Raw genomic sequence first — 15,948 nt, forward strand, 5'->3', positions numbered from 1 at the left:
ATTTTAAGTTAGAATTTAGAGTCTCAACTTTTTTCAAAATCTCTGTAATATTACTCATGTATTATTTATGTTTATGTCAAAGGCGTTTGATTGGATAATAGGTAAAGGTAGGCGTGGTTTTTGGTAACTTTCCTCCAATCAACTGCCCCATTCGAGAAACCTGTGTGCGCTGATGCGTGTAAACTGGGTATTGTAACGGTACGTGTCTTACATCAGAACCTATCGTGCGTGACCAATGTTTATTGTATAATTTCTTGTCACGTGGTCAAATTATCTGAAATACAAGTTCTAAAGGTGCACTACAGCAGAATTACAGTTTCAGTTGTTATAATTCAGACACAAATTAATATGGTTATTTTGAAATCTGCTGCATGGTTTATTCCATTGGCAATCATATTCACGAAAAGTTGTAAATCTTGAATATTCTGTAATATCTTTATGAAGCGTGATTGAGAAGTAGATTCACACAGATACTGCAATCATTGTCATCTTTAAAATTTACTTTGCATGCACTAAATTTCTAATCCATTTGTTTAGAACAATAAAATATGTTTAAACTACTAATTATCTAAATGAGATTACATAGGAATAACTTGTGGTGTATTCATGTATACTAGTATGTAATAATAATAAAAAGAAACCAACAGCACTATTTGACGAAGACGAAGACGAAATAAAGGATTGAATTCTAACGTTCAGTGACATAATATTACAATGATGTCGAAACAGAACTTGAACTTGACAATAGGTTTTCATAGAACCGTCGCTTTTCCAAAGTACGCTTAGCTGCGATTTCACAACTTCGGGTTCGCATTATAGTTATACATGTACAAAATAACTTACAATAAACAAATTCTGATGATTTCTTCAACTGTTCGAGGACTTTCTAGTTATAATATAAATCTGTGATTTTTCTATATTCGTACTTTCGACGAAGCAAAGCAGTTCGATCTAGATCTGGACATGTATCATCATTAAACATTTACAATATTCAATAGTTGTACATTTTTTTTGGTACATGTAGAACATGTAGAAAAATCCGTCTTTTCGAATAAAATCTTAATTTACGTACCATTGTAAAATTGAGAATGGAAAATGAGGAATGTGTCAAAGAGACAACAACCCGACCAAAGAAAAAAAACAACACTGAGCAGAAGGTCACCAACAGGTCTTCAATGTAGCGAGAAATTCCCGCACCCGGAGGCGTCCTTCAGTTGGCTCCTTAACAAATATATACTATATATATATATATATAGTCCAGTAATAATGAACGCCATACTAATTTCCAAATTGTACACAAGAAACCAAAATTAAAATAATACAAGACTAACAAAGGCCAGAGACTCCTGACTTGGAACAGGCGCAAACATGTTTATGATCTCAACCTCCCCCTATACCTCTAGCCAATGTAGAAAAGTAAACGCATAACAATACGCACATTAAGATTCAGTTCAAGAGAAGTCTGAGTCTGAAGTCAGAAGATGCATATACGGACCCTGGATTTAAATCAGATATGATCTGGCGGTTTTTGTCTTTTTTTCAAAATACATATTTTTAATTGTGACTATCTTTAGTTTCGAATCTTTCTTTCATTCTAATTAATTTAGTTTAAATGAAAATAAGGAAATTGGAATTAAAACACTGTTGAAGAGAAACTACATATTCGGGTTAAATTCACCTTAGTTTGTTAATTCAAGTTTGACATCTAACATCTTAATCCGTAATCCACATTTACCCGACAACCTTAAATTGTTTATTGAATTTTATCAATCAAATATCCTCACACAGGAAACTAGACAAAATAAGTTATTTGTAATGGTATTTATCAAAACTAAAATGATTGAAAATATCTTTGTAGAATATGAATTTGCCTAATAAGCGAATAATTATAATACATATATTTCAACATCTTCAATAGAGAGATTACTGATAAGATGCCCAGAATCACAGAACTAAACAAAACATTTAAACATTTGCATTGTGTGCATCAATCTTTAAAAAGATAAATGAGACGCGTATAAGACACAATATATAGATATAAACAAATTTTTACTCATTTACATTCAAAATTTACAGTGTCCGTATATAACAAATGAAATGAAACATCTTTTTATTTAAGAACAAGTGAAATAAAATGCCGTTTCTTTTCAATAAAATATTGTTGATGTTTTTGGCATCTATTGCAGCAACATTGTCGTTATTGAATAAATATATAATTTTTTCGCTATTTGATATTAATAAATTGAAATGTTAAGCCTAATGTATTATTATATGTCTATAATGGGCATTTTAAAAGGACAGGAATATAAAAAAGAAGATGTGGTATGATTTCCAATTAGACAACAGTCCACAAGAGACCAAAATGTCAGAGACATTAACAAATATAGATCACCGTACGGCCTTCAACAATGAGTAATGCCCATACCGCATGGTCAGCTATAAAAGGCCCTGATATGACAATGTAAAAACAATTCAAACAAGAAAACGAACCGCCTTATTTATATAACAAAAAAAATGAATGAAAAATAAATATGTAAAACATAAACAAACGACAACTACTGAATTGCAGGCTCCTGACTTGGGACAGGCGCATACATAAATAATGTGGCGAGGTTAAAATTGTTAGCGGGCTCCCTATCCTCACCCTAGTCTCGATCAGTGGTATAACAGTACATGTACAACATAATAAAAAAAAGAGGGTTTGGATGGGGTTCAATGATTAGAGAATAATGCCCTTGAAAAATGAAGATTAGAGAATAATGGGCATAAAAAATAAAGATTAGAGAAATGCGTGGTCTAAAAATATAATGAACATTGAATGATCAATAAAAGAAAACGCTAAAAGATACCTGAATTTTATTGAATGATTAATAAAAGAAAATGCTAAACATTATCTGGTAACAGAATTTTCTCTTCTTAAAATTTAAAGAAAATTATCAAAGTTATCATTGTAAAAATATGATAAAAGTGAAAACAAACTTGGTAAACCTTTTTTGGTTTCGTGGTAACAGACTATAGGATTCAGTCAATATGAACTGGTTTCCGATACTTCTACTCGGGCTTTAAATTCAGTGGCGGATCCAGAGGGGGCGTAGAGGGCGTACACCTCCCCTTTTGCTTGGACTTTTTTTTTAAATGATTAATCAGACTAGACTTCGTGAATTAATAGGGAGATGCAGCATCTAAAATGTCCAACCCTTACACCTTACCAGCAACTACAAAATATGCATGCCCCACGCCAGGAACCGTTTAAAAAGTGCATATTTCACTTATTTTATGTTTTAAGTCCTAAAAAGGGGCAAAAAAAAAAATTTCGCCTCGCTCCCCTCGTTACAAAACTACAGCCCCTCTTTCAAAAAGCCTGAATCCGCCCCTGTTTATATCTGACTATGCAGTTGGCTTTAGCTCATTGTTGCATGCCGTACAGTGACCTATAGTTGTTAATTTCTGTGTCATTTGGTCTCTTCGAAGAGTTGTCTCATTGGCATCTTCTTATGTGTAGTCAAAATCACTGGAAAGAACTGATGAAAACTTGGACTTGTTACTTCATAGAACTAGCACTTAAATCATGCAGAACAATACACACCAACACGTCATTGTTGAGTAACAAATGAAAGCCTTGCTGTTGTTTGGAAATCACCGTTCTCATTCATTTAAAAGAATGATTTTTACTTTTTTTTTTTAAATTAAAGAAAACTGGGGAAAAATTAGAGAATAATGCGTAAAAAATTACTTTTAAAGAATAGACTTATTTTTTGAAGAAAAAAAAAGGGGTGAAAATTAAATGTTTACAGAAAAACAGCCCCCCCCCCCAATTCAGACCCTCCTATAAGAATCATTTTAAATAGGATGGACAAAAAGATGGAGGGGTAGAGTGTAATATTTGTAACTGGGCGTTAAGCAATCATGAATCATTTAATCTATTCTTTATATTTTCATCTCTTTATTCTGTAATTTAAAGTGCTTATTCCACTATCATCTTTATTTCTGTAAACTTACTTTCATAGCCTCATATATGTACATGTACATGGTATTTGATACAGGAACAATATACCGTCGTATATTACAAAAATTGAGAATGAAAATGAGGAATGTGTAAAAGAGACAAAAACCCGACTATAGAGCAGACAAAAGAGGAAGGCCTAAATTAGCGAGAAACTCATGCGTATACATACATGCATTATTGTATGCACATGCTTGTTCCAGAGACATATAATACAATTATATGTCTCTGGATAAACATAATTATTTAGAATTAAAAAGTGTATAGTTATCAATAAGTTCATTTTCAAAATCATTTATTTAAAGTGAAAAATCGCGAATTATCCCTTTAAGGCTTGTTGAAGATCTTCATCAAATAACGAATGAATATAAGAAGATGTGGTATGCCTGTCAATAATTTAATTCACCGTACATGTGGAATACCGTATGATAGTTTTTTTGGTCTAAAAAAAAATACATCTACTACATGTCTTTGATTTAACAAATGATAAAAGATCTGGCATAAAAACGTGATTCTGAATATAATCTAAAAATTGAAGAGAAAGCCAGACTAAGACGTTATACAATTTAAAGAATACAAATCTTAAAGTTTTATTACTTAGAGGTATACTGTCCCCTTCTTTTAACCTACAAGAAAACTTCACGAGAGCCGATGATTAAATATCCACCTTGTTTTTCCGTATATATACTGAGCCAAAAAGGTTTAGCAACACTTTTTTTTTATAATTTTTTTTTTTGTTGTTTTTGGAAAAAAATATTTAAACATCATTGATATAATCCTTAGTTTTACCTGTAACAGTCGTACTTTTTTCCTGCTGATTGATTTCGCGCCATTTCAGCTTTGCACGTGTCAATGATGTTTTACCTTCTGTACCTGTTATTTTAAAACGATATTAAAAAATTCTTTTTCACTAACGTTCAGAAACACACCATTGGTAAGAAAAACACAAACACCGTTGAAAAATTTGCTTGGGACGTCAACCAGGCCACCCCGAAAATGACAGTCAGAAAGGTCTTGAAACGGTTGATGCCGGAATGAGGGTTGTTGACATCATGGCTCGATTTAATGTGAACTAGGCAACAGTTCAGAGACTAACAAACAGATATCGACAAATTACAACTGCATAGGATAGGTCGATATCTCGTAGACAAGAAAAAGCTATCGTCAAGGGAGGAGCGCTTCCTTCGCTTTACGTCAACACGTGACAAGTTTTTTTCGGCTAAAAAAGTACTGCATTGACTAAGGGAAGTTGCTGGTGTTCCTGTCAATCCTTCATTGGTGCACTAAGAGCATGGCTGAGAAATTGATTTTGAGAAACACTATACTCATTTAAGCATTTTGACCCTCCCGCGCTCCATACAAAGAAAATCCTAATTAATGTGAGTGATAAACATTCATGTTGCTTCTGACATATCATAATTCCATTTTTGTGTTATTAAAATTATATGTTTAAATTTTATGATTTTGTAATAAAACAAAATTTCACAATTTTGTTGCTAAACTTTTTTGGCTCAGTTTATATATTAAAATAACTTAAGAAGCAATGCAAAGGATATCCAATTTGTTTCAATATTGCCGAAAACTGAGGCTACTATAAAGTTTATACATGTAGTCGTCTCAGCCGAAAACAATACATAATATTGATAATATAAGCAAGTGTGACAAACCAAATTGAATCACAAATTTGTTGTTTGGGATTATTCATGGTTCACTAGTATTCCTTTCACGAATTTGGCTATACTTTTGGACCTTTTGGATTATAGCTCTTCGTCTTTTATATTAAATTTGCTTTTGATTTCATATATTTTGGCCTCGAGCATCACTGAAGAGACATGTATTTTCGAAATGCGCATCTAGTACAAGAAAATTGGTACCGTTAATTGTATTCTATATTAACCAGTGACACGTGTCCTAATTTTTTAAGAAAAGGGATAGAAAAAGTACGAATCAAAAATATCCGGTTTTTCAAAACTATATTTTCAAAATGCATTGCATAATTTAAACCGATTTAAAGTGTTTCATTTTATTGTATGTTTGTGCGTATACGACAAAATGATAGAAAGTTAAACTTCAATGTTCATGACTTACAAGTATTATAATATTTCTTGTAAAATTGATAAATGAGCGGTTTTCACAAATACTGAACATTAGAATATATCGTAAACGTCAATTAATGAACAAGCAACCCAACGAGAAAAATATAATTTCAGAGGCATCTACATGTACATCTATAACTAGTTTTGAGTTAGAGAAATCATTCAACATGTTCATTGCAATATGATTCTATTCAGATTTGTGAGTTTTTTCGATTTACGAATAAGTCTATAAGATACAAAAAATTAATTGAAGCAAAAAAAAAAAGAAAGAGACATGAAATAACGAATTAACATAAGTTTACAAATACATACCTAGGTGCATTTACCAAAACAACATTTGAACTTATTAATATATTTTTTCATATTATTGTAATTTTATGTTTATGTACCCGATATGGAGTTCTTCTGAAATTAAAAATCACTTGAATGGGTATTTCTGGTGTATATACATGTATCACACTTGCTATCTACATGTACAATATACGGAAATGACACGGCTGGGTATTGTGGTGTTACTGAAGGTAGATTACTGGCAGGTGTATATCCCCGGGCGAAGAATTTACTGATTTGTCAAAACGGTTAGGTGTAACTTGTCATATTGTAAAGTTTTGAATCGCGCTCATCTCTTATTTTTATTATATGTATTGCGCCAATAAATGAAACTTGACACATTCCCCATTTCCATTCTCAATTTTATTAATTGTGTCATATTTATCTCGAAACTATTAACCTATTTACACGTACATGTAACATTAGAATACCTACTTCAACTGTTGAATAACTTTATAATTACTAAAATTCAAAATTATGTACTTCTCCTTCCGTATGCTATGTTTTTTTTGTGTCAATTCTATCTTTCCATCAGGTCAATAGTGCACTTTTTTTGTCAGTCTAAGTGCACTAAGGAGGCCCTTTCAGTTTGCGATTTCTGTACCTACATGAAAATACCTAAAAGGACCTCCTCAGTGCACTAAGAAGAAACATTTGAAAAGAAGTCTATAATATTTGCGCAATTAAATGATTGTTTTATTGGCGCTAATGAATGTTGCAGTTTTTATGATAAAGTTGTGCAAAAAAAGAATTCGCGTAATTAACTTGTGGTGCAAATTAATTGTTTGTTAGCCAAACTGGATATCGGCCTTCAAAACATTGTGTATACACAAACAAAGCAAGATTTATCTTTTGCGCAGTTTAGCCGGAGAATACAAGTTTTTGCAATTTGTGAAGGATTTTAATTTTAGAATGTAATGAACAAGTAAGAAGATCGTTAAATCGGAAAATGAGCTATGCACGATGAAAGTTTGGTGCGTCGATAAAAATTTCATGGATTCACTTGATAATTGTAAAGTTTCAAGTCTTTAAAAATAACACCCATTTGTAGAACTGATTATTTCGATCCTTCAAATATGCATGTGTAGAATAATAATTAAAAAAAATATTATTAAGTCTCTTTCATATAGATACTGTAGATTTGTATTTGAACATCGATTGCAAACATAACGTTCAGTGAGAAATATTTCATGTATTCGTACAGAAAACAAATCAACTTCTTTCAGAATACAATTGATTGGTTATTGAAGTAAATGATTTGCGACAGAATCAGTGACACTTGGCCAGAAGCTTACCTCTAAAATAAAGAAATATAAAAAAGGTAGAGTTATTTTTAATTCTGTATTTTACTCATAAAGGACTTAAGCACTTTTTACAGTCAATGCCGAAAATATGAAATACATCGATTTAAATTATGTACACAATAAATAATTTTTGTGTACATAGTTTTCCGTGTCTACATTTGAATACGAGTACAATATAGAAAACCATCATGTTATATATTTAACTATTTTTTTTTCAACAGATTCACAAGTTTTGCATTTTTAAACCGCGTGTGCATATATATTTTAATGTTTTTATTTTAATTCCTTACATATGAACATGATACGTGTATTATTCATTCGTTTCAACGTTTTAAATTGTGAAGCATGTGACTTTAATAAGACTATACGCATTTAAAGTTTGAAACAAAAAACGATAGATACATCGAGGTCGTTTTGCTTGGGTGATTTACCTGTAAAAAGCTCGGGTCTCATCCATGTTTAAACCGAATTAATGCATGTTTGAAATAGTTTAACGGGGGCGTGGCCTATTAGTTTAACGCAACTAACCAGCAACTTGATTTCAATTGATTCACCGCAGAGAAATCTATTTGACTGGCGTTAAAATGAATTGATATGAATTGATATGAATTAAATATAATTTTTAATTTTTGTCAATCTTTATCAAATAACGATCAATCTCATTTAAATAGCGTTAACACGTTTTTGTCCGTTCAAGTTAAATTCGGGTTACTAGTGTTATGGTCGTAGTAGTTTTTGAGGCAGGTGACGACTTTCCCAAACTCGACATCAGCGATCTGTTCGTCATCAGCTAAAGCAGAGCTGACACATTGCTCAACCAAGGACCTTTTGGACTGGGCCAATCGTAAGGTATCGTGGCGTTTCTTTTTCTTTTTAATTACATGCCTAGAAATTAGTGTGAGATCCATTACGGTGGTAGCATTCAAGCAAGATAGAAACCCCAGAGGAAGGGTGGCTATAACACCTGTACCAGTCAAAGTTGAACCCAGGGTACTGATGGTTAACACCAAACTACCCACCGAGCAAGCACCCAGTGCTACAGATACAACTTTGTCCAGACGTGTATAGGCGTTCAAGGTAGTTTGATACCTTCAAATTTCTGCATCGAGTTGATTCTACACACGCTCGACTATTATCTGCCGGTACCCAGAATCTAAATCGTTCATTTATTTCCTAGGAGCATACCGAGGAGGGGAATTTTTTTTGAAGGGGCTGTTAGCATCCAAATATTACACTAAGAACCTTATTCACGAAGGTTCCGTAAATATTTCAGATGCGGTAACTTTATGGATGCTTTGTGAATAAGGTCCCAGACCGGCTCCGTCGTGGAATTGCTGACCAGGCTTCGAGTCCATACCCATAGGTAATCCGGGTGTTTGAGGATTTGAGATAGAGACCGTTGCCACGGGGATTCACTGTGCAAACGCATCCACCACGTTTCAGGCACAATCCAGACCTTAAGGCCTTATTGACGGCTACACCACCCGAACCGCTAAAGGCTACAACACCCAAGGCTGGAAGAAATTAGTCTTTTGCTATCATGGGGAGTGCCCTCATTGCCAGCCCTGCCAACATGGGTAGGAATCTACCTACTTTTTGCATGTTTACCTTTATTTGGGTGGTACTCAGCTTGCGATTCATACCACCTGTACCTTTTTTGGAGAAGCTTGGTAATCTTTTGAACCTGCCGAGAGGTGAGCTAGGTTTGCATGAGACAAACGAATGGAGAGTGGACAACCTTTCTTGGCAGCCCGTTGTTGTTTATTATGTTGACCTTTTGTCAAGTTCAAACCATGTCCGTGATAAGTCATTTATTCATACCTCTCGAAGACGAAAACGGATGGTGAGATGTTCACCTCTGAGATCGATGTGCCTTCCGTATTGGTCGTTGAGATATGTTTGAATGCGATTGCTGGTTCGCAAGATCACTGGCAAGTATACTAGGTTCTTGGGGGTTTGAATGATTTCCATACCAGGACCGTCTGCGGGGAAAAAAGTTGTAGATGGAAGACTGCTGTGTACCATTTACATAAATTCCATGGTTGATATATCACTATTCACCAGACTGCTGTTGATTCTGATTATATTTTCAATGTGCTCCCCTTCTGTATAGCCGTTGTGATCATACCGAACTTGAAAATCTGCCATTTGAATCCCAAGACGGTGTTGATGCTATTGACAACGTTGAAGTCTACTTTGGTAGGTGCTATTAGCAATTTGCTGCAACCATTTATTTATTTATGGTACACCATTGTCACATATTTTTGCTTCCACTCTTCGATACGGTCATATTTCTCAGTTGTTAAATTACCTTCAACACGATTGCATAGACTTCAGCAGGGCGGCTGGCAAAGAGAAGTTACTTGTAGGTGAACTTTGTTTAATTTTTTTACTTTTTGTACACGACGTTCATCTTCTGACCATCGGATTCAAACTGCAGGATTCTGTCGGAAATCACAAGTACAAATGCCTCGGTGTTGACAGGTACTTCCTGCTCGAACTCGATCAGGATCTAGTGTCAACGGTCTGTTCTTTCAACCGCTCGGACTGGTGATTCACATCAATGACAAACAGTGGGTACAAATCGACGAAATCGGAGGGGTTAATGTTGCAGTTGCTGATAAGACGGTCAATGTTGAAGTATTTTTTTCAGAACCCTACGACATTCTTGTACACTCTGGCGATCTTGGTTTGTGTGAAACTGGCATTAAAGTCTTCCGCCGTACAGCGTTCTGCGTTGAGAGTGACGTAGATAATTCGCAACTGGCAGTGGTCGAACACAGCTGCATTTTTTGTCCGATCGTACTTTTACCGGTCTGGAAGGCTACGATGATGTACCTCGGTTTCTCCGGACCGCTCGTGGCAGACAAACAAAGTAGAACTGTAAGGTTTGGGTAACACTTGTAGAATCACACTGTCGTATTTGGAAACCACAATCGATCTTACTTGCTCTGAATGGTCTTGTAAAACCGCATTTTTTTTCATCGGATGGAAGGAAGGACGTGAAGAACAAACCAAGAGATCTTATTCCGGTAGTTTTTCGCCACGTTCCCAGGTTGATTTTTGCCAAGTCGTTGACGGCAGCAGGAATGACAGTTCGAGCTTGAATTCATACACAATTATGTTGTAATCGTCTGCAAAGCCGAAACTGTGTCTCACGGGTATGGTATATTTCCTATCTTCCCAAATCTTTTCCTGCACCTTCTTTAACAGTCGATCTATCGACAGCCTGCTAACACTTTTCAACCCAAGTTGTTTTGCCTGGGTGATAATCTCCTTTATCGCGTGGGGTTTGGGACGACGATGAAATTTAAGGTTTTTTCTTCGTTTCTATCAACTCTCAATCAACTGATCTTTCCATATTCACTATAGGGTCCATGTCTTTATCCTACCAATTAAAAAAAATTACTTTAGGGAGCTACCATTTGATTTTTAATGGGGGGGGGGGCTAGGATGAAATTTAAAAAAAAATAGGCAGGACAGGAATTTTGATTAAAAAAAAAGGCAGGATGAGACACATGCAAAAAAAAAAGTCAGGATGACAATTTAGGTAAAAAAAGTCAGGATAAACTAAAAAAAAAAAGGCAGGACAGAATAGATGGAAAAATAAAAATGCAGGACAGAGATTACAACTAAAAAAAAATGCAGGACAAAATTTTTCATCCTAGCCCCCCCCCCATAAAAATCAAATGATAGCTCCCTTAGGTCACCAAAACCAGCATCCCCAATTCACTGGTTTTTAGACCCAGTTTTCGGGCCTACAAAACATATATATCCTAACACTTCCGATCCTTCAATCCTTATTAAAAATAAGAAAGTCGTGAAACGTACCCGGTACATCTGGATTTTTTGATCCCATAGCTTACAATTTGCACAGCTCCATCGGTGTCTCTCTTTGCTAAGACGGTAGTCAGCTGCTTGTTTAATCTCTCACATCCCCATGTGCGAATAGTTTCCCCTTTCCATCACAAGGTTATAATTTTTCAGACCTTTACTTCGTGTCCACATCTTTAATGTCTTTGAAAATCCAGGGTGAGTCCTGCCCTACTTCTCTCAGTTTGAGAATTTCCTCATCCTTGCAGCGCTGTTCTCGATTTTTTCAGAATTTTTACCTCTTGCGCCGTATTCTATCTCTTATCAAACATATTTGTAATCTTAAAATCCATTGTGTTTATTTAATCTGTGCATTTTTTTATTTTTGTGTGTGTGTGTGTTTCTTTCTTCCACAAAGACACGTTTTCCCTCGACCCTAACCTCAAAATGGTGGTGAAGGTAGAACTCTCATAATCATACTACTGTTCCTCTTTTAATAAGCTTTCATATGAGGTATAAGGTATATCTGTAATTAGAGGATAAGGGGGTCACAACAGTCCATTCCATTATTCAAAATATCGATTTCATTATTCAAAAGTGGCTATTTCTTAATTAATTTTCACGCGTATTTTGGCATTAGTGCCCTCCGTAACCGCTGTAATGGTCATTGCAGCTCATATTCTTTATAGTCAGTTTATTTCTCTATCAATAAACTCTGATGTGGTGTATTTTTTCCTTAATTAGGAGCTAACAGATTGCAGCAGTCCATTCTATTATTCAAAATGAGCTATTTCTTAATGTTCACACATATTTCGACGTTTAGATCCTTCGTTACTCCTGCAATATGCGTTGCGGAACGTATTGACTATATACATTTTGTTCCTCTTTTGATAAGCTTACGATTGAGGTATAATATATATCTGTAATTAGGGGCTAAAGGGTCCTGGTAGTCCATTTCATTATTCAAAATATCCATTCCATTATTCAAAATTGGCTATATCTTAATTTTCACGCGTATTTTGGCATTTATTCCCTCTGTAACCACTGTAATGGTCATTGTGGCACATACCGATTATACTCAGTTTATTCCTCTATCCATAAGCTTTAATTTGGTGTATATTTTTTTTCATTAATAAGAAGCTGACGGGTTGCAACAGTCCATTCCATTATTCAAAATAGTTATTTCTCAATGTTTACGCGTATTTCGATATTTAAGTCCTTCGTTACTCCGGAAATATCCGTTGCGGAACATATTGACTATATACCTTTTGTTCCTCTCTTAATAAGATTTGATACAAATGATATTTAAAACTTTAATAAACGTTTGACTCAACATTTTAATGACATTGAAAAGTAATACAGTCTGACTGTTTAGGTCTAGGTATTGTTCATACTTTTTATATAACTTTAACTTTGATTTATAAAAAAAATTTGTAGCAAAGGATTCTGTTTTCTTTGTAATTGTTTCAATGCAATACATTAATTAATAAGCAACCAATTTGAATGTCATACCATTTGTGGTGTTCTAAATATTTTGTTTATACATGTTATATTTGCAGATTAAATAATAAAATTAACACTTTTCCTGTTATTTTAAATTGAAATTTTCTTCCGTTTCAGCTTGTGTACAGTTATTCAATCCCCTACATAAGAATTCAGTGAATACATTATTCCATTCACTAAACATTTTCATTCAATTCTAAGAGAAAACATTTTTGCAAATTGTTCTTCAATGACCTTCTTCCGAATATTTGATATATGGGCGCGATGTAAATGTGTGGATAAAACTAGTGTTCCTTTTTTCAACAACAAAATAATATTTTTTCTGCATTTCTCCTTTCTTTCGACTAATAAATATAATATGTTGTTGCTTTTATACAATAGTGTTTTTGTGTATCTATGATAGAACTCCATTTTGTGTATGGCCATTATCATGTGATTATGATGAAATTTCCTAATTTTTTTTGCAGGAAAGCACACATTCCAGTTCAAATTAATCCAATTGCGCACTATGTAGATAAATTTCAACTTTAAGTTTCCTCTTCAGTAATGAACTATTGATCATGAAAACCAAGATGTCTGATCACCTATAAATACACTAAATAAACAAATAAAATGTTATAAATGGAGAGTGAAACAGCAATAAAAGTTTATTTTGTCATGTTTATTAACATCTTAAATATATTTCCTTTCTTACTTGTGAATGCTTTTGTCTATAGTTCTTATAATAGTTGATTTTGTGCATTTATCAATCTTTCAATTTGAGGCAGTTTGTTCTTTATATATATATATATATATGTTGAGCTGTTAAACAACTGTCTAAAGTTAGGGTAGGGTTGAGTGATCATAAACCTGTTTTTTATTACATGCATTAGTTTTTATGGCTTTTAACTTAAGCTGTCAGTTACTGTGAGTACTTAAAACTTTGTGTCTTTTCAATTAAGGGAAATGTATAAATTTCTTGCTTACTGTAAACCAACATATTTTCGCGAGCGATTTATTTTCACAAGCAATTTATTTTCGCATTTAGAAATATAACGCGCATATAAATCTATGATTGAACTTCTTGTTAATTTGTTCTCGTCTTAAACATGTATTAATAAAGTGATTTGTGGATTGGTATTTAACACCACTTTCAGCATGATTGTACCAGTGTACTATTTCATGGCGGTCAGGTTTAATTGGTGGAGGAAGCCGGAGTGTATGGAGAAACCCACGACCTTTGGCATGATTACTAGTTCTACTATTTAGACCACTGGACCATCGAAGCCCCATTAACATGCATTAAATAATTGTTACTGGACGTTAAGTAACACAATCGATCAATCAGTAACATATTGTTTTCTTGTATTGAATCAGTTCTGATTTATTTTATTTCATTTCAGGAATGACGATTGAAGTTGAAATTGAACACTAAATCAAACAGTTATTTATACACGTCATGGGAAATATACATACATTGTACTACCATGGCAACAGATTTGCAGAAGACCAAACCTGGATAGAAGACAATCATCTATAATTAAGACGTTATTCTGTTGATGAAGCATTATAAAGTTAGAATGAAACTATATAGTCATAAAACTTTAGAAAGAAATGAGAAAGATGAAAAAGGTGGACCACATGGAAATAATGGGACTAAAGTTAAAGATTGAATCAATACTGGATTGTATAAATTCTTATTTTTCAAATGTAATTACATACGGCAAAAACTTTAATGTTGATATTGCTAAATACCATATTAATTGTATTATGTACATTAAAATGAATATCTGTTTATAAACATATATATAGTTCTAATAATTTGTATAGTACAGTGAGAAGCATGAGACAACATAAAGCATTTAGGACAATGTCCTCTATATATGACTATGTTTTTTAATGAGAAAGATATATGAATTATTTTATTTTTTTGTCCTAGAGAGAATTAGGTGTAGATGTTAGATTTCCTTTAACACATTCACATCTTTTTAACCTAGGCATGAGTTGATGACTAGCATATTTTCTTGTTATTTGTTTATCCCAGAAAACTATTTTGACCATCAGATGTTTTTCTATTTTTTTTATAATTGAATTGCTGTTTCGTTGACATATACCTACCATCTTGTTTCATTCATGAAATAAAAATTAAAAAAAAGATATGTATTAGGAAATATATATATTTTTAATATTTCCAGGTTTTGCTTGAAATATTTAATAGTTGGTCCATTGTTATATCAGAAGGATACAAAGCAAAAAACCATGAAGGGATAAATCTATTGCAATGTGTGTGTTTTAACCTTTTGAAAGGGTGTATTCATGATAACACATACTTTAGAGATACTTTGATAGAATGGTAATCAATTGAACCGCTTTTACCATTTACCTGGTATTACGTACATGGAGAACATAATTATACTTACCTCCCCATGTCGCTTAAGTTGTACTTGCTTAAGAGCAACAAAAACACATCTATTGCCATGGCACGTTTATTCCAAAGAGACAGATTACATCACAAATATGCATCATCATACAAAGGGATACAACTTCCACGACTTGACCACAAAACACATATGACCATACATATACATAACACTGGACAGGTTCTAAATATTTTTCCTTATTGTTTGCAGACGAATACACAATATATTGTTATCATGTTTCAGGGACAAATCACCATTATCAGACAATCAGATTTTCGGGATCAGTCTGAAATTTACATTATCAGACAATATATGGTTACCACATTCTCTGGATCAATCAAAAATCACCATTATCAGACAACATATGGTTATCATATTCTCGGGATCAATCAAAATTACCATTATCAAAAAATATATGGTCATCATATTCTTGAGATCAATCAGAAATCATCATTAGCCGACATTATATGATTATCATATTCTCTGGATCAATCAGAAAT

At 33.5% G+C, this 15,948-nt stretch overlaps 1 protein-coding gene across 1 annotated transcript in view; it reads left to right on the top strand.

The window, feature by feature from the left end:
* Positions 1–14,829, top strand: part of LOC143054486 (uncharacterized) — a 108,579-nt gene extending 93,750 nt beyond the window's left edge. Inside the window, exon 12 of the mRNA XM_076227510.1 lies at positions 14,432–14,829. Within this exon, the coding sequence (XP_076083625.1) occupies positions 14,432–14,463 (32 nt within the window). The 3' untranslated portion in view covers positions 14,464–14,829. The remainder of the gene's footprint in view (positions 1–14,431) is intronic.
* Positions 14,830–15,948: the final 1,119 nt, after the last annotated feature.

Source organism: Mytilus galloprovincialis, chromosome 12 (genome assembly GCF_965363235.1).
Source record: "Mytilus galloprovincialis chromosome 12, xbMytGall1.hap1.1, whole genome shotgun sequence".
Classification (NCBI taxonomy): Eukaryota; Metazoa; Mollusca; class Bivalvia; order Mytilida; family Mytilidae; genus Mytilus; species Mytilus galloprovincialis.